This window comes from Urocitellus parryii, chromosome 12 (assembly GCF_045843805.1).
Source record: "Urocitellus parryii isolate mUroPar1 chromosome 12, mUroPar1.hap1, whole genome shotgun sequence".
NCBI lineage: Eukaryota > Metazoa > Chordata > Mammalia > Rodentia > Sciuridae > Urocitellus > Urocitellus parryii.
In genome coordinates this window covers 9,166,217-9,188,981 of record NC_135542.1, presented here as the reverse complement: position 1 = coordinate 9,188,981, position 22,765 = coordinate 9,166,217, and the positions used below count along the sequence as shown (strand labels likewise).

Below are 22,765 nucleotides of genomic sequence, written 5' to 3'. Positions count from 1 at the left end.
GACAGAAACTGTCAGTCTCGGTGCTGTCCTTTCTGCTCTTGTCCAGACTTTTTTTTTTATCTTATTTTTTTTGGGGGGGTGGGTTTTTTTGTTGTTGTTTGTTTGTTTGTGATTTTTATGGAACTGGGGGGTCGAACCCAGGGCTTAGCAAATGCAAGGTAGATGCTTTGCCACTGAGCTACATCCCAGCCCACACTTCCAGACTTTGTAAGGAATCGAAAGAATATACGGTTGGAAATGTAATCACCTGACAATCTAAAGCCTAGGTCATCCTTTCAAAATGCTGGGCCTCAGGGCTGGGGATGTGGCTCAGCGGTAGCGCGCTCACCTGGCATGCGTGCGGCCCGGGTTCGATCCTCAGCACCACATACCAACAAAGATGTTGTGTCCGCCGAAAACTAGAAAATAAATATTGAAAATTCTCTCTCTCTCTCTCTCTCTCTCTCTCTCTCTCTCTCTCTCTCTCTCCTCTCTCTCGCCTCTCTCTCCTCTCTTTAAAAATGCGGGGCCTCATGGAGACAAGAATCCATTCACAAACCAAAATTGTGTGGATTCAAGAAATGGTTGCTTTGGGGAATCAGTGACCAGGTTTCTCCCAGCCTAGGGGGAGGAGTGGACAAGGGGCCGGGGCATCTGTCTGCAGTCAAGGGTGACCCTGCTGCCCAGAACCCCATCCCCACCCCTGGCTGGAGGTCAAGGATCCCTCCAGGCCACTCATTCAACCCTTGGGCTCAGCCACCAGGACAACTTTGCAGCCACCAACAAGCACATCCCATGTCAAGAATGTTTCTGACATGGAAAAATATAAAATCTGAAAGGAATTTTACTGCAATTTATGACATTTCTGTGAGTACAAGATTATCTTTGATATTTTTTCTGGGAAGTATAAAAGATCTTTCTTTTTCTTCCTTCCTTCCCTTCCCTTCCCCTTCGCATGGTGCTGAGGACTGAACCCAGATCCTTGCACTCTACAGCGGAGCTCCACCCCAAAACCCAAGTCTTTGTTTCTTAACCTCGTGTCTCAGCATCTCAGTTCTACCTCTTGCATTCATTTTTGCACTCCACATACAGGACAGTGTCCCTTGGAATCCACCGGGGTTTGCCGCCAGGACCCTCCCTTGGATATTTGCAGGTGCTTAGGTCTCTTGGATAAAATGGTGTGGTATTCTCCTTTTACCTGTGCACATCCTCCCATGAGCTTTGAATCACCTCCAGGTTACTTAGACTACTTTGTACAATGTAAATGCTATGCAAAGAGTTTTGTACTCTGTTGTTTAGGGAATAGCCAAGAAAAAGGTCGGGTGCAATTATTAAAAAAAAAAAAAAAAACCTTTTCAATTTGTGGTTGGTTGAATCCAAGGATTGAGAATCCAGAAATACCAAGGGCTGATTATTCTGTGGGGGAAAAAAAAAAAAAAAGCAAAATTAATTAGACAAAATAACTAGACCAGACTAGCATGGTGCTAATAACTACACTAAAAATGTATTTGGAGCTGTGAGAGAGATAAAGAGGGTCACCTGGCCCCGGGTCCTTTCAGGTGATGAGTGGACCATGGTGATGACACCAGCTGAGGCAGGAGCCTGGCCCACTATAGTCCAGCTTCTCCACCACTGGTGGCATTTTCCAATTGGTCTCTAAGGTCCAGGGAGTCCTGGGGCTGCAGCCCTGAGTCCCCACTGAGTCTCAGAGAATACCACACTGGCTGAAAGCCTCCTCGTGCTTTGAGAAATCAAAACTGGCAGTATTCAGTGACCTTCCTGTTGCCTTAACGTCTTTGCTCACTTCCTGCTTCCTGCTCACCTAAGAGTCCAGGAAGAAGCTGTGATATGGATTTATTAACTGAGCCCAGGCTGAGGAGCACAGACTGAGAGCCCCCCGGAGGGGCCCGGCAGGAACTGTTGCTAGCACCAGGAGCGAGGTGTGGCCTTGAATGTGATTTGGAAAGAGATGTACAGGTGCTCTCGGTGCTCTGTGGGCCAGGGCGGTTCATGGCTGCCCTGCAGCCCTATCGACCTGGCCGGAAGCTTCACAGTCAGGTGCGAGATGGGCTGAGTTAGACAGCTGAGCCCAAGGAGAAGGGCAGGGCATGGCAGTGAGATAGAGGAGGCGGGAACAAGGTGAGACCCACTTGGAAAGGGGCTGACGTGCCAGGTGAAAAATAGGAACACAGTTTAGTTCTGTTGGGTCAACCAAGGCAGAAGGGCACTGGGAATGTTGCAGAAAACATAGCTTTTTTCGTATCATCATGTTAAATTTTCTTATGTAAAAGAATGAAGCCTTTATTTCATAGGGTTATTGTATGGCTCCAGATAGGTAAGGCAAACTCAGAAACGTCATTTTACATCCAAAGGAGCCAAGGAAAATCAAAAAGCACGATACAAAAGTTGAGTGGTAGAGTGAAGAGCATGGGGGTGTTAAGATGGCAGATATTCTGATTTTTAATACTCTATAAGGAAATGTAATTGCAGAAAGTGACATTGTGAGGCGACTGTTTTCATTGTTAGCTATGATCTGAATGATGGCTTAGTCTAACATCATTGAGCAATTGCTATATAAATGCTTTACATGTATTGACTCATTCCACTGTTGCAGCCAATCGTTGCTACGTGATTTCTGTTTTCCAGGTGAGAAACTGAGATTGAGAGGCGTTCAGTTACTTTCCCAGTCAGGCGGGTGCATGATGGAAGATCTGAAGTTAGGCAGTGGGGTTCTAGAACCACTGAGTTAACGACCAAGGAGAGAGCTGAGGGCTTCTTGCCCATACAGGCACTGGACACGTGGAATGGAATCATCTAAACAGACGAAACACACACAGCATAGAGTTTGCCATCTGAACCGTGTTTGAGTGTGCGGCTCAGGAGAGTGGTACTTACCCTGAACCACCATCGCCACCCATCTCCAGGACTTTCTGTCTCCAGAACTGGAAGTCTGTACCCACTTCACACCAATCCTCAGTCCCCCTTTGTCTCTGATGACCAACATTCTACTGTCTGGGTCTATTCCCTCGACTCCTTATCTCCGTAAGGGAAGTCGTACGTATTTGTGTTATGCCACTTACCACCATGTCCTCAAAGTTCATGTTGCAGCAGGGGGCAGGATTCCTTCCTTTCTAAAACTGAATGAAACTCCACTGCATGGGAATATCCTACATTTAGCTCAGCCCTTCATCCTTCAGTGGATGTTTGGTTGCATCTACATTTGGCTATTGTGAATTATGCTGTCCTGATCTGGATACATGAATATCTCTATGAGACTCCACTTTCACTTCTTTTGATTATAAAACCAAAAGCAAAATTGCTGGGTCAATGGTAATTCTGTTTGTAATTTTTTAGGGAGCCATTATGCCCTTTTCCATATGAAATTGAAGTTTTTAATGCATGCATTCCACAATCAGCATTGTAATAGTGACAGCATTATTTAAAAACAAAACAAAACTCAACCCGAATTAGGCTGATTAGTGTTCTCGGTGGACAGGACTCTAAATGGTTTGTTCAACTTCTTTATTCAAAATCCAAGTAGAAGCAATGCTGAATTGGTTCATTTGGACACAGTCTTAAATGACATGAGGTTTGGTGGGCTCTGAATTTTTTCCACTGTATCCACACAGTACATTTTTTTTTTGTACCAGGGATTGAATGCAGGGTGGTTAAACACTGAGCCACATTCCCAGCCCTTTTTATATTTTATTTAGAGACAGGGTCTCTTTGAGTTGCTTAGGGCCTCACTAAGTAGCTGAGGCTGGCTTTGAATTTTCGATCCTCCTACCTCAACCTCCCAAACTGCTGGGATTATAAGCCTGTGCCACTGTGCCTGGTGTATACAGTACATTTTTTTAAAGCAAAGAGCCGCATAAGTCTGAACAGGATTCCAGCTGGTATGGTTAGCTAAAAAAAAAAAAGAAAAAACATCTTTTGCATTAGCCTAGCTCAGCTATATATTCTACACACTAGCTGTGTGACTTTAGAAAACGTAATGAACTTCTCTAAGCTTTAGCAATAATACTCACCTTGCAGGGCTGATTGGTGCCTGAAATGTGCAACATGATCAAATTACCATCAATAGTATCTCAAATTTCTGAGGTTTTGTTTCGGAGTTTTTTTCTTTCCTCTATCAACGTGCTTCACCCCAGCCCCTCAAATTCCTCTTTGAAGATGGGACACATGCCTGGAGAGAGCGGAGGCTGTTCCTAATCCTGAGTGATTAGGATGTGTATTTACCGATTGTGAGCTTTGCTATTCATGATGACTTCACATGTGAACACATCAACACAAATTAAAGCAGTTTGTGCTTTATTTTATTTATCGAAAAACCAATAAAGCCCACATGATTTTTTCTGCAGACTTTCTGACAATATTTTTGGCTAAAAATGCAAAAGCTGTGCTGCCCTCACCCCACCCGGTACACATGTCCTGCAGGTGAGGTTCCCACAGACTGGAAAGGGCCGCGGCGTTTCAGTAAGATCTCCCTCTGGTCCTCCGGGAGGCAGTACCCATCTCAGAGAACCCACTAAGACCCCAAATTGATTCTCTCCTGAGAACAAAGCCTCCAGTTCTGCTTTGAGAAAATCTGACCTTGTCTCACCTTCATTCCTCTTCCTGCATCAGCAGTGATTCTACCTGTAGCTGTCCCAGGGACCGCTCAGGAGGGACCAACACCAAGCTCGCCCCTCACCGTGAGGTCTTAGACATGACTGTCTTCAAAGTGTATCGACACACACACACTTTTCTACATTCCTTGAACTAAGAAAAAAGATGTGCAAAGAGATCACCAAATCAAATAGCTTTAGTTTGATCTGAAATCCTGGGAAAACACACACAAGTGCACACACTGGTATTTTAGCAAAAGAGAACTGTTTGTTCCAGTTTGGGTTCTGAGTGCAGTTGGTGGCTTAGGACTTGCTAATCAAATCCGAGAGATGTTTTCACATCCCACACTTGGCGTCACTCCAGGCTTGACTGCGTCGGTGACAGAGCCGTCTGGGGAAGACGATTCTTGATGGCCATCTGTGTGAGCAGCCCTCCTGCGGGCCGGGAGAGATACTTGAGACCTGGAAGCTGGCCGGGGAACCAGGCGGTGGCCTGAAATTTGGCTTCTGCCTTGTTAATAAATGGATGGTGATGTGGGGCAGGGCTGGACAGACCCATGAAGACAGCAGGGGACAGGTACAGCTGAGTGTCAAAATTGTTGCCGTGTGCCATTGTAAAAGGGCGAATGTCAAAGGACATCTTAGGATTCCTCAGACAAGGCCAAGGGCAGTGCAGGGTCAACACAGTTTTCTCTCCTGGGCTCCTTTCTCCTCATCTTGACTACAGTGCTTGGCCCTGTCTCCTCCGTGCCTTTCCCATCTCTACCCTGCTTGAGTCTCCTGCAGAGGCAGCCCGAGGCAGCCCCTGCTTCTCCTGTCCCCTCCTTCCCCCTCCCTTAGCAGCCTGTCACAGCCAGTCTTAACAGTTCCCTCTCCACAGCCTTCAGGACAGATGGACACTCCACTGACAAAAGAGAGGGAGCCATGTGTCCAGTGACCCTGTAGATGGACCTGTCACCTCGCCCTGGCTGGTCTCTCCAGCCCGACACACTGCACTGCCCAGCGTGTCGTTCACGGCTTGTCATTGTCATGCATGCTCTTTCTCTGCCGGGAATCCCTTCTCCATCCCGCTCCACCCAGCTTGCTGCATCCAGGACCTTTCACACACAACTGGGGGCACCTACAGGGAAGCCTCTCCTGACATCCTCCCACCAGCTAACCCAGGGGCCTGCCCTTGGAGGGTTCCATCTCTGTGTGTCCCAACACGGGTTCCCTGCCTTGCCTGTGACCACCATGATCCATTTTCTGATGATCTTTGTTACAGGAAATACGTAAGGAAAATCTATTTTTTGAAAGCATCTCTCTCTCTTCTCTCTCTCTCTCTCTGTCTCTCTCTCTCTCTCTCTCTCTCTCTCTCTCTCTCACACACACACACACACACATTTAACCTGCTGCTCTATGCTCTAGCAAGGACAAAGTGGCCTGGCATTACCTGTGCCCCCTGTGAGGTGGTGGGTGGTGCAGGAAGGCGTACTGGCCGGCCCACCTCATTCCTGGCTGTCCCTGCAGGTTGCACCCGGCCCTGTGCTCCACGCCTCTCCTCTCCTGTCCCTGACCGTCCTGTTTGTCTGACTCTGCAGGACTTGTCCTACAAGGACCGCCACTGGCACGAGGCCTGTTTCCACTGCTTCCAGTGCAAGAGCTCACTGGTGGACAAGCCCTTCGCGGCCAAGGAGGACCAGCTGCTCTGCACAGACTGCTACTCCAACGAGTACTCGTCCAAGTGCCAGGAATGCAAGAAGACCATCATGCCAGGTCAGCACGCGCTCCTCTCTCTCAAAGGAAGTGAGGGTCCCAGGCCCTGGTGTGGACCCCGCAGTGCTGTCCCTTGACTTAGGGAGGTGATTAGAGATTTGGGAAGCAGGGATGGAGGCCGGTCATTGGGAGGAGACGAATCTTCTGTCGGTACGTGTGGGATCGTTTATGTGGCCCATCTGTAGAGTCATTCCTCAGTATTCATAGGGGATGCGTTTCAGAACCCTCCGGAGACGGCGACATCCCTGATGCTCCAGTCCCCTATATGCAATGGTGTAATACTGCACAGCCCCTGCTCACGTCCCCTGTATACTTTCAATCATCTCTAGATGACTCATAACACCTAGCGGTGCTACACAAAGAGTTTTATACTGCATCATTTAGGGGATGACCACGAGAGGGAAGTTCATATGTGTCCAGCACTGATGCCATTTTTTTTCCTGAGTATTTCTGATCCATGGGAAGGCATGGACACAGGGCTGACTGCAGCAAGAGAACGCTGGGCTTCCCCCCAAGCCTCCTCCTTCAGCCTCACCTTCCACTAGCAGATATGCTTTCTCCTTGCTGAATTTGTATTCACTCAGTTATTGCAGCAAGTAGTCATTGAGTTCTGGTGTGTTCAGGGCCCTGGGCCGGGGCGGGGCGTACATGAGTTGTGGGTGGGAGCCCCACCGTCCTCTGCCCTCCTGGAGCTGGTGTGTGGAGCCAGTGTGCTGACGGACATCAGAAAGGGCAGAGCCACAGCCAGGTCAAGAGCGAGGGATGTGATCAAGTGTATTGTTTGTGGGTGGGGGAGGATAAGTATATGTCCCTTGGTTTTCTGAGGGGAGAAATTGTTAGTTTTGTTTTGTTTTGATAGTGAGAAGAGGAATTTTTTGTTTAAAAAAATGAACAAAATATAGGATTTTTAAAATAAAGTATTACAAAGATAAATCCTTTCAGATACATATGAAAAATGAGGGTGAGGGAGAGTAGCTCATTGAAGAACCTAAGATCTTGACCTTGGAGACTGACAGAAAGGTAGTCTGTGGCTGTTAACTAAGGCTATGTGCCATCAGGACATCCTTTGCATGACCAACGAAAGGGTGACCTATGGGTAGAATTACCTCGTTTTCATCAATACAAACGCAGAACACCAGTTAAATCTGAATGCCAGGGAGCTTGTTCATGTGGATCCCACTTGAGACCTATTTAATTTGAGATCCCTACGGGAGAGCCACACAGAGCCAGCAGAGAACCTCTCTTCAATGGGATGTCCTTAGGAAGTGTGGCCCTTCACTAAGTTTCTGAGGCTGGCTTTGAACTCATGATCCTCCTGCCTCAGCCTCAAGCTGGTGGGATTACAGTGTGTGCCCCTGTGCCCGGTGGTGAAAACATAGTTTTAAAGAAGTTCAGTTCACTCTGTCAGTAAATGGAACCAAACAAAAAGTTCCCTTAAGAGGATTTTCGTTTTGTTTGTCTGTTTGGTGAAACAGGGTCTTGCTCTGCTGTCCAGGCTGGTGTTGAATTCTTGGGCTCAAGCAATCTGCCTGCCTCCACCTGCCCAGTAGCTGGGACTAGAGGCTCTATGCCTGACTTAAAGGGGTTTTAAATATTCATTACATCAACGAATGCAATAATAAGATGTGTAAGAAGAACTGGAGTTGAGGACCTTGAGTTGGTAGCTTCAGTACAGCCGATGGTGATCTGGAATACCAGCGTAGCCATTCGAATGGTCCTGACATCCAGGAGCTGAGTTCCATGGACCTGCGAAGAAAATTGAGCTCAAGGGAATTAAGGGCAGACATGTTAGGAGACTCTAACCCACAGCAAGAATGTTGAGTTAGGTGAGTTGACAGAGTTTATGCAAAATTTAATGAAACTTTGGTCTAAAGAGTAAATTAACCTTGTGATTCTGAGGGAATTTGGAGTTGAACCCCCATCCTTTAGTGGAGACCCTGACTGCCAAGCTACACAGTTTCTGTTTTATTTTGAGTTGGCTTTGTTTTTTGGCAGTGAAGAGGTACTGGAGAGTTGTGAGAGACTGACAGATGGGAAGTATTTTAGGAAGATACATTGGATAAGAAGTTATAATTTTTTAAATGGAAATAATTAGGCCTTCAGGCGAGGGTCTACTCCATTTCTCTGGCTAATGCAACTTGAAAATAATGATGACGTGCTATGACAAGGATCAGAAACGCCCAGCCTGCTGTGGGAGAGGATGGAGCCGCGAGGAGGCCTCGGAAGATGGAGATGACAGGCAGGAAGGCCCCTTAGAGTGGCCCCGCTCTGCAGATGTTAGACACTCGGGGCCCAAGGGCAGGGCCAAGTGGAAGGACAAGGGCAGCCTGTAGGAGCCTGGCCAGCTGTGGCCTAGCCCACGGGGAGCCCTGAGCAGGACACAGCCGTCCTGCAGTAAGAAAACCCATGGCACTCACTGGAAGACAAACGAAATCTTTACTGGTTTTCTTGACAAGAGCCCAAGGAGGCGTCCACTGAGGACTCATAGCAAACTTCTTGAACTCCTCGTCCCTCTCCATTCCACGGCTCCCAGATTCTCCTCCCCTAGTGCGCTCCCCAGGGTCCAAGTGCCCCCGCTGGCTGGTGAAGGCTTTCTGGCTTTGTCCTCTCTGTTCTACTTTTTTTTTTTCCTTCAGTATCCTTTTTTGTAGTAAATCCTGCCTGCCCTCCACCCCCATCTTCTCCCCATCCCCAGGTCCTTCCTTCCCCTTCCTGGGGACCAGGTCATGCTAGGGCTCTTCCTGGGTTGGAGAGGTGAGGGAGGCCCTGAGCCAGGCGGCTGGAGACTGGTTCTAGGGAGCAGGTGAAGGTGCAGGGACCAGCTGGTGTCACCAGATGTTTGTCTGGGCTTGCTCGACACACTCCTTCAGAAGTGTTGTGTGTGTGTGTGTGTGTGTGTGTGTGTGTGTGTGTGTTGGAACCCAGGGCCTTGCACACGCTAGGTAAGCTCTGTACCCCTGAGTCACACCCCTAGCCCTCAGGGAAGGCGTTCACTGCCCACTGAGCCGTGGTGACCACACGGTGCATGTGTTAAGAAGGGGCCTCCGTGAGGCTCCTTTCATGAGAACATAAAAGCATTTGCCATCTTCAGCTTAAATGAAATTAAAGGCCCCTCAAGGTCCACCTACCTGTCTCATCCTACCAGCGAAGGATCCAGGAGTGTAAACCCTGTCCATCTCTCAGCAAGCTTTGCTGCAGGCATAGAGGTCTGAACCTCACCAGAACAGAAGAAGGAGAAAGTGCGTCCCTCCCGATGAGCCAAGGTGCTTCCCTGTACAGGTAGACGGCGGAGGGGGAGTCCCGCACGGTGTGTCGGTGGAAGGCTCACGCATAGGTCTGGAGTGCCTCTCAGTGGGGTCCAAGTGCACTGGCCCTTGTTGGACTCCCCAGGAGCTAAGTAGCTTCAGCCAGTGGCAGCTGCTCAGGCCCTGGTCTCCCCACCTGAAGGAGGACACATGCTCCCAAGACATTCCTCGGTTCTCTTCCTCATTACCGGACGCCCCCGCCTGCCAGTCTGAATTACTGTGAATTCAAAATCCGCCCAACAGATGTGACTTCGGGGCATTATGGTATTGCACACCACCTGTGGCCTCTCAGGACGCCCCTCTGGCGTTTGTGTCCTTGGTGATGAACGCGCAGGCCGCAGGGGACTGGAGCCAGTTTGGCCTTGTGTTCCCACCGGATCCTTGTCCTGGCCTTCACACCAGCTCCTCTTCCCTGGACTCCGCTCTCTGGGACAGAGTGGAAATGGCGGTTGTTACTTTTCAGCTCTCTGGTTTTGGAGCTGGGACTTCCCTGGTTGCTGACTTGGATGAGATTCCATTTTCCTCCTCACAAGGTAGAAGGGACACATCTCCTGGATCTTGGCATTTTCCCCCGACTTGGCCTTCTCTGTTAGGTTCTGTGGAGAAACAACCAATAAGAGATATATTCACACTCACACACGTGTGTGTGCAGAGAGGTCGATTTCTTTCAAAAGACTGGCTCACACAATAAGGGGGTGGGGTCTGGAAGGGCAGGCTGGATGGCTGGCAGCCTAGGGAAGAATTGATGCTGCTGCTCCAAATATAGGTCTTCAAGGCAACAGGCTGGAAACTCGGGCCAGGGAGATTCTGGAGAACAATTTCTTCCCTTGGGGAAACCGTCATTGCTAGTGAGACTTCAACTGATTAGATGAGGCCCCCCCCACCATGGGCCTCACTCTGTCTATTGATTGTAAATGCTAATCACATGGAAAAAACACCTTCACAGCAACACTGCTAGTGTGACTTTTGCTTTTCATTTTGCTTTATAATAGATAGGTTTCACCATGTTACTCAGACTAAGCTCAAGTGATCCTTCTGCCTCAACCTCCCAAGTAGCTGGGACTAGAAGCACACACATACCACTGGACCCAGCTAAGACTTTTTTTTTTTTTTTTTTTTTTTTTTGGTACAGGGGATTGAACTCAGGGGCACTGACCATTGAGGCACATCCCCAGCCCTTTTGTATTCTATTTAGAGACAGGGTCTCACTGAGTTGCTTAGTGCCTCACTTTTGCTGAGGCTGGCTTTGAATTTGCAATCTTCCTGCTTCAGCCTCCCAAGCCACTGGGATTATAGGTGTGCACCACTGTGCCCAGCTAGACTGCTTTTTGAGCAAACAACCAGGTCTCATACTTTAGCCAAGCTGACATATAAAAATCAATCATTGCACCTTCCATTTCTCATGGGGTTTACTGGGAAGAGGGAAAAGCAAAAACCATGATCTGATCACAGATTAAAAAACGAACACTTCGGCAACTCTGAGGTGAACTAAACAGATATCTTAGGAAGTAACTGCCCTGCAGTCTGTTCTGTTAAGGAAAAAGAGGAGCTGGGCTACGAAATTCTCAACTTCAGGATCAGTGGTAGAAAATGCCAGATGGCAATAATAACAGCGTAACCAGAGTCCCACCCTTGGCCAGGCACATCCCTTCTGGAGTCCCATGTCATCTTCACAGAGTCTCCTGAGCTGGACGGCTTGATCCCTGTGTTGCAGGTACCTCTACCAGGAGAAGTGGGCTGAGCTCCAAAGGCAGGGTGTCTAGAAAGTCTGGGGTGTGCAAAAAAACAAACACCAGATTAAAGCACTTGCTTACCTTGGTTTGTTGTTTGTTTTTTGCTACCAGGGATTGAATCCAGGTCACTTAGCTACTGAGCCCCAGCTTCAGCCCTTTTTTATTTAGAGATGGGTCTCACTGAGTGCATATGGCCTTGTTAAGTTGCTGAGGCTAGCTTTGAACTTGCAATCCTCCTGCCTTTGCTTCCTGAGTTCCTAGAATTATAGGCATGCACCATCATTCCCAGTGACTTGATTTTTAAAAGACCATTGGAGGGAAAGTAATCCTAATTCCATTGCACAACAGGAAAACTATAGAACTGATATTTGGGGAGACAGAAATGCCAACTACCCTGATTTGATTGTTCTTCACTTTTTTCATGTATCAAGTTATAATACTGTACCCTCTAAATAAGTACAAATAATTATATGCCAATTAAAAAGTATAAATTTAAGCAGGGCATGTGGTACACACCTGTAATCTCAGCAACGCAGGAGGCTGAAGCAGGAGGGTTACAAGTTAAAGGCCAACCTCAGTAAATTAATGAGTTCTTGTCTCAAAATAAAAAAGACTGGGGATGCAGCTCAGTGGTAAAGCACCCCTGGGTTCCATCCCCAGAACTCAAAATGATAATTTTATAATAATAATAATAATATGGAGAGCAGACAGATCATCAGCATAGCTTTTGCAGTGAATTTAGATTTAGAGGACAAGAGGCATGTCCCAAGTGAAAAATCTTCCCTGAGGGCCCCACACAAGCCAATCTCTTGATGACTAGGGAGGAAAAACCCAGTTCTGGGGTTCACCAGCTCTCATTATTCAAATACTGAGCCTCCCTTGGAGGACTTTTCTTGCAGATGTAATGCAGGCTCTGAGCAGGCTCAAGGGGGACCAGTGACTCTAATTTTGCACCCAAGTATCTGATTTTTCATTTGTTTGCTTGAATCAGAATGATACCCTTCCTCTAGCCTGCACTTTCCTGCCCATAGGCTGTTCTGAGCCCCATTCCCTTCTCAGGAAGAGCTCTGCTGCCACCTTCTGGCCATGTTGCATAACTGTACAGCACTGTGCCCACTGCAGTCAATGTGCAGTCACCATCTCCCTGGGCTCCAGGTGCCCAGTGAACCCCCTGCGTGGTCAGTTCCCAGGGCACTGGTGTTCACTTAAGATTTATTTTGGAAAATGCCAATAATTCACTTCAGTCAACTGTCCCCATGTTCACTGACAAAATCTTTTGGCTTCGGGTATACTTGATGAGAGTGAAGGTCCCACATTAAAAGAGCAAGTGACAAAAGTATGTATGGGTGAAGAAACCCCAGAGGCCAAGGAAAACCATTCTAAGGTGTGTGTTAAATTCCTCCCACCACCTTTACTGAATTTCAGTTGCTTAATGTGGTTTTTGTCTCAGGATCCATCCCGTGTTTGAATTCTATAGATTGTATACCTTAGCTTTGAAGATCATTACGGGTCATCTCCTGAGTTCCCTTCCACACACATCTCTGCATATTTTATATAATCTATGCAAGGAAGAACCCGGATGTCTGGTTTGGGGGGAATGGGAAGCTGAGAAAGTGGCCTGGGAATGACATGCAATGAAATGATCATGTAATAATTCTCAGCACATTCCTAATTACCTGAGATGGGGCTGCCTCCTGACCAGACTTCCACCTGGCAGAAAGACAGGCCTGAGCTTACTGTTGGGACCATATCTATTATGTTTGGAGTTGGAGTCAGGGTCTCTTTCACAGACTCCTGTCCACTGCCTGCATTAGCTCAGTGCTTCCCCTGGTCTGGGACAGGCAGCTCCCTTCCAGGCTCGTCCTCCTCACTTCTGATGTCTGGATGGATGCACCCATCTTGCCTGGGTCCCCATCCTTCACCTGACCTGGGGTTGGCAAAATTCCTCCATCCAGGGCCAGATAAATGTCTTGGGTTTTGTAGACTATGCAGTCTCTACTCAATTACTGCTACTCTACACAACTGCACCACAGTACACAACTACACAACTGCTGTGCCAGTGGAGTCGGGGAAAGCCACAGAGTGGGTGCAGCTGCCTTCCATTCACCACCTCAGTGTATGGACCGGCTGTAGCTCAATGGTAGAGTGCTCGCCTAGCATGCTTGAGGCCCTGGGTTTGATTCCCAGCACTGCAAAATTAGTATCAATAATAATAAAGAATGATAAGAGCTCATTTAGAAAACAGCAGCGGTCTGGATTGGGCCCTGAGCTGCCCTGCCTCGCACATGGGAAGTACTTTTCTATCTCTTTATCCTTTACATTTCTTTTCCCGTCTTTTTTTAACTTCTGAAATTATATGAACAGCGATTACATGTATCTTCTATCTTGAATTGTATCTTTCCATAAGTATGCACTGTTTGGGGGAATGTATAAAAACGTGAGTCAACAAATGTTGTGAATGGTGGAGTGAGCCAAAAAACGTCTCTGCTCACTTGATTGACTTGGAGGAATGGTAGAACCCTATCAAATGATAATAGTTATTCCAAAGAGAACGGGATGGCACAAGATCAGATTAGAGGACTGCTAAGTGGGATGTAGATTTAAATCATAGCACATAGCACAGTGCATGAAACTACAAAGGTAGGTCACATCCCGATTCACACAACCAGAGGCATAAAGTGAGTGCTGGAGAAGGTCCTTGCTGAGCCAGGCTTGAGACTCCAGGTTCAGCCACCACACAGTCACTTCCACCTCTTTGAAAACCAGAGGGGCTTTTAATTCGTAGTCTGAAACAGGAGAATGCACAGTAGTCCCCCTCATTCTCACGGTGTTATGTTTCAAAACCCCCAATGGATGCCTGAAATCATGGATAGCAGCCAACCCCAAATATACTATCTATTTTTACTATAGATACAAAGCTATCATCAAAAGTCTAGGGGGCTGGGGTTGTGGCTCAGCGGTAGAGCACTTGCCTTGCATGTGCAAGGTCCTAGGTTTGATCCTCAGCACCACATAAAAATAAATAAATAGAAATAAAGGTATTGTGTCCAACGACCCCTAAAAAATAAACACACACACAAAAAGAAGTGGTCTTGCTTTAATATTAAAGTCTAATTTGTAAATTAGGCAAAGTAAGTGTGTCACAACAGTAGCTAATAATTAAATAATTATTAGCTACTGACTAATGGGTGGATGGCATATACAGCATGGATACTCTGTCAAAGGGGTGATTCACATCCTTGGCAGGACATGTGACATTTCAGTATACTACTCAGAGGGCTGTACAATTTAAAACAACTGAATTGTTTGTTTCTGGAATTTTTCATGTAGTATTTTCAGACTGAGATTGACCATAGGTAACTGACACCAAAGGAAGTGACTTTCCAAGTAAAGTGAAGTATTCTAAGTCATACTCCATAAGAACTGGAGGGTGTGCTGTGTCAGACTTCTCTGTTTACAATGCCAAGAGAGACTTTTTTTTCATTTAATATTCCCAACCACCATATTTAACAAATAAATGTCAAGTACATACTAAGTACACATATTGTTCTAGGATCTGGGTGTATGGCAAACAAACAAAAGAAAGGCAGAGTCCTTATTCTCCACAAAATAGGAATTATCCACAGTTAGAGGGGAGCCAAAGAGCTGAAGTGACTTGCTCCCATCTCAAACCAGGTGGCAGCAGCCTGTGAAGGCAGAGGATCAGAACTCCAGGCCAGGCTATAACCATGCTGTTTTCTTTTGACTCTGACAATAGGTACCCGAAAGATGGAGTACAAGGGCAGCAGCTGGCATGAGACCTGCTTCATCTGCCATCGCTGCCAACAGCCCATAGGAACCAAGAGTTTCATCCCTAAAGACAATCAGAATTTCTGCGTGCCCTGTTACGAGAAGCAATATGCCCTGCAGTGTGTTCAGTGCAAAAAGGTATCTTGAGTTCCCCCTTGGGCCTTGCATGTCCTAGCTGGTTTGCCTCGGTGGCCTTCTGTCAGGTCTCCCCTTACGCAGTACCTAAGTGGCTTCGGATTGGTGTTGGTCCTGCCTTACAGCTGAATTCTCATGTGCTCCCGTGCCTTTTATCTACTGGATCTGTGTTCAGATCCTTCTTTAAAGGCGTGAGCACTGATGCTTTCTGTGATTAAAAATCCTTTAGCTCTGCTTTGCAGAATGATTCCAAAAATGTACTTGATGTTAGAGGGAAGGAGAGCTGTCTTTTTAAAGCTGATCTGGAATAAACAAGAAACCAGCTGCTCTATTTGAGAGAGAACAAGATGGGGGGGGGGATGGGAGATGAGGAGGGAAGAGGGAACAGAAGGAAAGAAAGGAGAGAGAAGATGTAGAAGTAAAGGAGAGAAGAAGGTGTACCCATGGTCAGGGGACAGATCGGTTATTGAACTGAATGTGTTCACTGACTGGAGAATCTACATTGAAACCCTTAAGTTCAGCACTCCTTTCTACATTTGAAACATGTGAAAAAAAATTGTGGGGGGAGCACTGGCCCCATGTCTAGCCCCTCTCTTTGGCCTGGGCATACCTGCTAGCTCTGCCATTGTGCTGCTGGGAGGGCACCCACTGATTCTGCACAGTGTCATCTTTCAGGTACATGAAGAATTGAACCTCTTGATTTGTGTGGTTGTGGGGGTTTTTCTGGATCAAGCAAATAGTGAACCATTTCCACAGGTGACCAGCTGTGGACAGGAAGCACTGTTCTTCTCTTCATCCTTAGATTGAACTCTCATGGCTGGTTTTATGCTGATTCCTCATCTCTGTTCACCCCTTTTATTCTTCTCCTCAAGATCCAAGGGCGGTTTTGATTTGCTGGCTCTTGCTGTCATCCTGCCCAACATGGGATCTGCTCAGTTGCAGTCATGACAACACGCCTTTGTGTGCATGTTTGTTAAACCCACAGAGAGCACCCACCCAGAGCTGTCATTCCTCAGGCTATGAACAAGGCCCCGGGGCACCAGGAATCACTTGATATCCAGCAGTGATCACACTGTACTGTCCAACCCAGGGGGTGTTTTCTGACACATGCTGGTGGAGGGGAATGGAGTATTAACAGAGTGGGTGACAAGAGGACCCTGGCTCACGTGAGGAGAGTGCACCAGGTGGTGCTTGGGGAATGACTCTCTGAGAAAGCAACACTGAGGCTGAGATGCATCTGAATTAGCTGATGGACATGGAAAGCAATGGAGGGCCCAGAATCCAGAGCTGGGGAGGGAGCACCTAGGGAGGAGAGCTGTCATGCATCCCTCTGTCTTCCCCTAGAAATATCCAGACCAACCATGTTTCCATAAATCCTTTCTGGGGATGGGAGTCACTTATAGGCAGATTATTTATGATTCATGAATGAATGAAAAGAATAGAGGATAGAAGGGAGTCCTGAATTCTAATTCCTGCCTTGTCATTAACCAACTATGAATGAATTCTTGAGCAAGTCACTTATAAATTTCTCTGAGTCTCAGTTTATTCATCTGTAAAAGGAAGAAGTATCTCTTCCTTCAAAAGCCTTACATAAGGACCAAAGGAGTCTCCCAATTCTGTCACACTGTTCAAAAAATAAAAAGGGCAGAAAGGCAAATCTGGGGTATTGTAGTTTTTCTGCGCTGTCTTCTGCTGCCGTGGATCTGTGGCACTGAGACTTCACCGGGACACCTCTGATATCTCACTCCATTATTCATCCATTGTTTACGTGAATATAAAAAGCAACATTTGGAGGAAAATACTAGATAAAATTGAGGCATTGATGACCAGTTCACTAGTTTGCAGCTTCTTCTCACAAATGGTCTGAGGCTGGGAGACAGGCTGGGGACAAAGTCTTTGGGCCTATTTTTCCCAAAGCTTCCAGGATGCTGGTCCCTTTATGTGGCAGCTGCAGGTGGTGTCTGGAGACTTTTATCTCTTCTTGTTCCACAGCCCTTCTTGCTGAATGGGCTGAACTGTAGAGCACTGTGGGAAGAGGAACAAGGCCAGGTTTTGAGGCCACTCCAGAGATCCTCTCCTTTGTCCTCGGCACCCCTCTTCATTGATGAGAAAACTGAGGTGCTGAGCTCTTGAGCCATGACTTGCCCCCAGCCACAGGGCTGGTGAGGAGTAGGACTGGGATTCAGACCCCAGTGTCTTTGATGTGGTCTCTGATCACGACCTCTCCAGCACACTGACTCCCTAGTTAGGGTGGTGGCAGTGCCCCTATGACATCTGTGCCTTAGGTCCTCACTCCCTGAAGAGCTGAGGACAGACACAGCAGGACCCATGTCACTAGCAGGAATGCCTGGGGCTACAGTGAAAGGACGTGGAGGGGTAACAACGGGGTGGAGTTTTACAGCTTTTTCATGGCTCTTAACAAACCTGATATTTTCTGGGTGTGATCTGCATCGTCCAGTGGCCACAGCAGAGGTGGATGTTTGGTGGGAACAGAGGCCACTAACTTTCCCCCTTGCTCCCCCAGCCCATCACCACAGGAGGGGTCACCTACCGAGACCAGCCCTGGCACAAGGAGTGCTTCGTGTGCACTGCCTGCAAGAAGCAACTGTCGGGACAGCGCTTCACAGCCCGGGACGAGTTTGCCTATTGCCTCACCTGTTTCTGCGACTTGTATGCCAAGAAGTGCGCAGGGTGTACCAACCCCATCAGTGGTGAGTGTCCCAGGAAAACCCACTGCCAGGGCATGGGCCATCAGCCTCACGGAGCCACCTGGAGGTTGAACTAAGCCAAGCACTTCAGCATGTGATGGTGTTGAAATCCTGAGACCCTCTGGGCCTCGCTGAGGTTCCGCACCTGCAGACCTGTCTTCCAAGCTTTCCTCTCCTTGGTCCAATGCTAATGCTCCAGCAGGTTCTAATGACTTCCTCCCTACAGACTTGGTCCCTGGAAACCATGTGGCCTGCTCTCAGGTTGATGGCTTTACTTTGGGTTGGATCTGCCACAACAGGCCATAAGTAGAGGACAGCAGAGGGCATGATCTTACTTTTTTTTTTTTTTTTATCATAGTTCTCAAAGAGTTTGGTAAAAACGAGTCTAAAATCTTGTTGGCTGGTAGACCAGGCAGTGGACTAAGCAATTAAACATACCAAAGAAATACAGGATGGAGAGCAGACGGCTTCAGACTGAAGTCCTTTAAATGTTTATCGTGTATCGTTACACCAATGACCAGTGGGGAGAAAAAGTGAGTTTTCTTTCATGGTGTAAGAAATGTTCCAGGGGCTGGGATTGTGGCTCAGTGGTAAAGCACTTGCCTAGCATGTGTGAGGTACTGGGTTCGATTTTCAGCACCACATAAAAATAAAAATAAAAAGGTCCATCAACAACTAATAAAATATTTAAAAAAAAAAAGAAATGTTCCATATTGTGATTTTCCAACCCTACTCATTCAGTCAATGGTTACATCCCTACCACAGGAAGATGGTAGACATCTCTGGTACACAGAGGCCTGGCCACATGACTTTCCTGTGTGCCTTTGCAATGTAATTACACAAATTCATGCACCCCTGTTCCTATGCATTTTTCCTTGACTTTTCTTTTCCTCGAACCTACCACCAAGTTCACCTTTCTAGGTCACTAAAACAGTCCTTTGGTATATAATCCAGAGCTCATCATACTCCCAATTGAAATTAAAATATAAAGAAAAAATCACAGCACTTAAATTTTCCTATGTTAAGACATCCAGTTCTGGTCATTTATTTATGATATTTCTCTTGGAATCATTTAGAGGGGAAAATTCAGTTTTCTACCCTAACATCCTCATTAGGGAATGCTGTTTTCATAGTGGCTTCTGTCATTGTAAATGTTTATAAAACAAAACTTTCATCCACAGAAAAGCACTTTTGAATCCGATAACTAGATATGGATATTAACTGCAGTTATCATTACAGCATTGAAAGAAACAACACTAGGGAAAACAAAACAGAAAAATTAATTCTCTGAAAAGTAATGACTTATTTTCAAGGATATATAGATGAACTTTGCAGCTAAAATATACTTTTAGCCAGATTTTCATAGAACTGCAAAAGCTCAGAGCTTAGACTGTTTCATATAGATCCTTATTTTTTACTTTTCCTCTTTAAAAAAATTTAAATTATTTTTGTAAATAAATTGGAATTTGGTATTTTCCAACTTTTTTATGTGCAGTGATGCTTAATTCTCATATAAATATAGTTGATCATCATTATCAGAATCCAAACTTACAAACTTGCCTACTTGCTAAAAATTGATTTGTAACCCCAGATCGATACCTAGATGCTTTCATCCACAGACAGCACAGGGGAGTGACAAATTTGAGTTGCCAGACACACACATTCCCAGCTGAGGAATGATGCCTATCAGAGCTTAGATGATGCCCTGCTCTCTGGTTTCAGTGCTGATACTGCAAATAAGTGTCCTTTTCTCAGTCTTTTTTTTTTTTTTTTTTTTTTTTTTTTGTGTGTGTGTGTGTGATTTTTGTTGGCATCTCCACTGTCTAAAACGGGTTTCAAAGTTCTGTTTAGTGTCCCTAAGTATGAAAAGTCTGATGTGTCTTACACAAAGAAAATATATGTTAGATAAGCTTCATTCAAGTGCAAGTTATAGTACTGGACATAAATTCAGTTTTGATGAATTTGTACTATATAAATAAGAAACACACATAAAATAACATCATTTATTAATCAGTTGGTAAAAATACTGTGACCAGAGAAGCTAGCAGGAACGTAATCCTGAGAGTTTTCTTTGGAATAATGGTTCAGTATTTGATAATTCAGTGTTCAGAGACATTATGGGATATGACTCCTGTGAATAACCATGATCAATTGTACATACATCTTTCATTTAGGAGGTCTCTTTCCCATGGGGCTGATGTTGGCTCTCATGTCTATTTGCCAGCATTTCAAAACAACAGTGGAGTTTCTAGGATGACACTTTCTACCCTGCATGGCACCTGTCACATATTTTTTCGTCTCCCCTCCCACTGCTAATCTTCCTCCTAGCCCCCAGCTCCATGATGTTGGGCTTATCAGGAGTGAGAGAAAGGAGAAACGTGGGATGTCAGTGTTGCTGGGGCATCTGAGAAGTTGTTTCTTGGCTTTGTAGCTCACTCAGAGTGGTTTATATGCCTAAAAGAAAAAGAACCACCTTCCAGCCCTTCAGCCGCCTTGCCCATCAATCAATCAAAGTGTGGCCTACACCACTGGTTTTCAAGCTCAGCTGCATACTGCAAACTGCTGAGGAGGGTCAAAACAACTGATGATTGAATTGATATGAGCTGTGACCTTGGCACTGGAATTTTTAAAAACTTCCCAGATGGTTCTGATATGCAGAAAAGTTAGAACTGCTGGCCTAAAGTATCAGTTGAGTTCTGCCCTGGGCCAGTGCATGGGCTCTATGGTCTGTAGGTCTTTTATAGTTCTTATGAGTCTAGAATAAGGAAAGCCAAGGAATATTGTGGAAACAAACATTGGTTATTTGACATAACTGTTGTTTTGGGGGTGGGCAGGGTGTTTGGGTTCTCATGACCAATTCCAGGGCTTCAGTGCATGCTAGGCAAGTGGTCTACTATTGAGCTACATGCCCCAGCACCAGTAACTTTTATTTTTAAGCTCTATGATGTTTAAGAAAAGAGAGCAGGCTTTTCTGGTTTGCATTGCATCAGTAGCAGATGTACTGTAGTATTAGGGTACAAGAATTTGCAATGACAGGCCTGGATTCAAGTCCCAACCCTGTCACTCACTTGCTGGAAAGAGTAGCTCTAAGGCTGGTCTCCCCCATGTGAACTGGATGTCCAAGGTCAGCCTAAAGGCTTAAGTTGTAATAGAAACTACCTGACACAGTGTAGACTCTTCATGCACATCGAGGACTCAGACCATTAGAAATGAGTCATCGGAGCTGTTACTTTGTTTTTAATATGGCTGATCATACCATTATTTCTGAAAAGAACTCTAATTGGAATTCCCTATCTACATTTCAACAGACTGTAACTGTAACATAAGTTCTGTTTTATTTCAGGGTGGGCAACAGTGTACAAACCTCCTGCCCCTGATACCATAATCAGGGACCATTGTACCTTAAATATTTGATGGGGATTAGTCATCAAACACAAGTCAGGCAGTCAAACTGAAAACAAGTTACTACTTTTCTTGGTTAAAAATGTTGGGGCTGTGGCCCGGCACAGTGATGCACTCCTGTAATCCCAGCAAATGGGGAGGCTGAGGCAGGAGAACTGCAAGTTTGAGGCCAGCCTCAACAATTTAGCCCGACCCTTTCTCAAAATAAAAAATAAAAAGGACTGGGGATATAGCTCAGAGATAAAGTGCCCCTGTGTTAAATTCTCAGTACCGTATATATGTATATATGTATATATATATATATATATATATATTCTCAGTAACACACACTCACACACACATTTTTTATATATTATATAGTATGTATATATAAACATGCATGCATACACATACACACACACACACACACACACACACACACGCATACATGGGGATGTAGCTCAGTGATAGAGCTCTCACCTAACATGCACAAGGGTCCTGGGTTCAATCCCCAGCACCACGAAAAATATAATAAAAATAGAATGTCTGCTCCCTGACACTTTTCATAATCTGCTCCAGCTGCGTTGGCCCCCTCTCCTACCATGGCACTTCACCTCACTAAGCCCCCTCTTTCCTCTGCCTGTTCTGCTAGCCTGTGCTTTCAGGGCTCATCTCAGCATCTTTGAGAACAACCATCCCCTCCCTCACTCCCATCTCTTCTCTGGGAGGCCTTTCTTGGCCATTCCAGGAAGAATCAACCCTTTCCTCTCCTAATTCCTGTTAAAACCTCATCTATTAAACATAAAGTGAGCACCAGACTTGAGGCACCCAGTGAAGGCAGGAGAGAAACTCTGCTCTCACAGTTCTGATTCCTGGGAAAACACACAATAAACAAGTAAACACAGACAATAGGCACTTTTTTTCACAATGTTGCTCACACCTTTCAGATCCAGTTGCTGTGCCTGATTCTTCTGATACTTGTGAACTCTATGGGGCTGTGTGTAGCAGCTGATTAGATATGAATTCCCAGTTCACAGTGTCACTGGGCAAGAAAATCACTGTCACACGATGCCCATGTTGAAATGCATCAGCCTGGAATCCTTTTCCAGTGTCGGGTGCCGGTTCTCACCAGCTCACACTCCCTTCCCTCCTTCACCCTGTGTGCTGTCTCCTCTGTTCACAGGCCTGGGAGGCACGAAGTACATCTCCTTTGAAGAACGGCAGTGGCATAACGACTGCTTCAACTGTAAGAAGTGCTCCCTGTCCCTGGTGGGGCGAGGCTTCCTCACCGAGAGGGACGACATTCTGTGCCCTGACTGTGGGAAAGACATCTGAAGGACCCATGGAGGCTACAGCTTGTGATTTCACACAAA

At 46.2% G+C, this 22,765-nt stretch overlaps 1 protein-coding gene across 2 annotated transcripts in view; it reads left to right on the top strand.

The window, feature by feature from the left end:
• Fhl2 (four and a half LIM domains 2) overlaps positions 1-22,731 on the top strand; it is a 71,616-nt gene extending 48,885 nt beyond the window's left edge. For both annotated transcript variants that reach the window (XM_026411334.2, XM_026411335.2), the window contains exons 3-6: positions 6,167-6,341; positions 15,137-15,306; positions 17,828-18,014; positions 22,576-22,731. In XM_026411334.2, the coding sequence (XP_026267119.1) occupies positions 6,167-6,341; positions 15,137-15,306; positions 17,828-18,014; positions 22,576-22,727 (684 nt within the window). In that variant the 3' untranslated portion in view covers positions 22,728-22,731. The remainder of the gene's footprint in view (positions 1-6,166; positions 6,342-15,136; positions 15,307-17,827; positions 18,015-22,575) is intronic.
• The last annotated feature ends 34 nt before the right edge of the window (positions 22,732-22,765 follow it).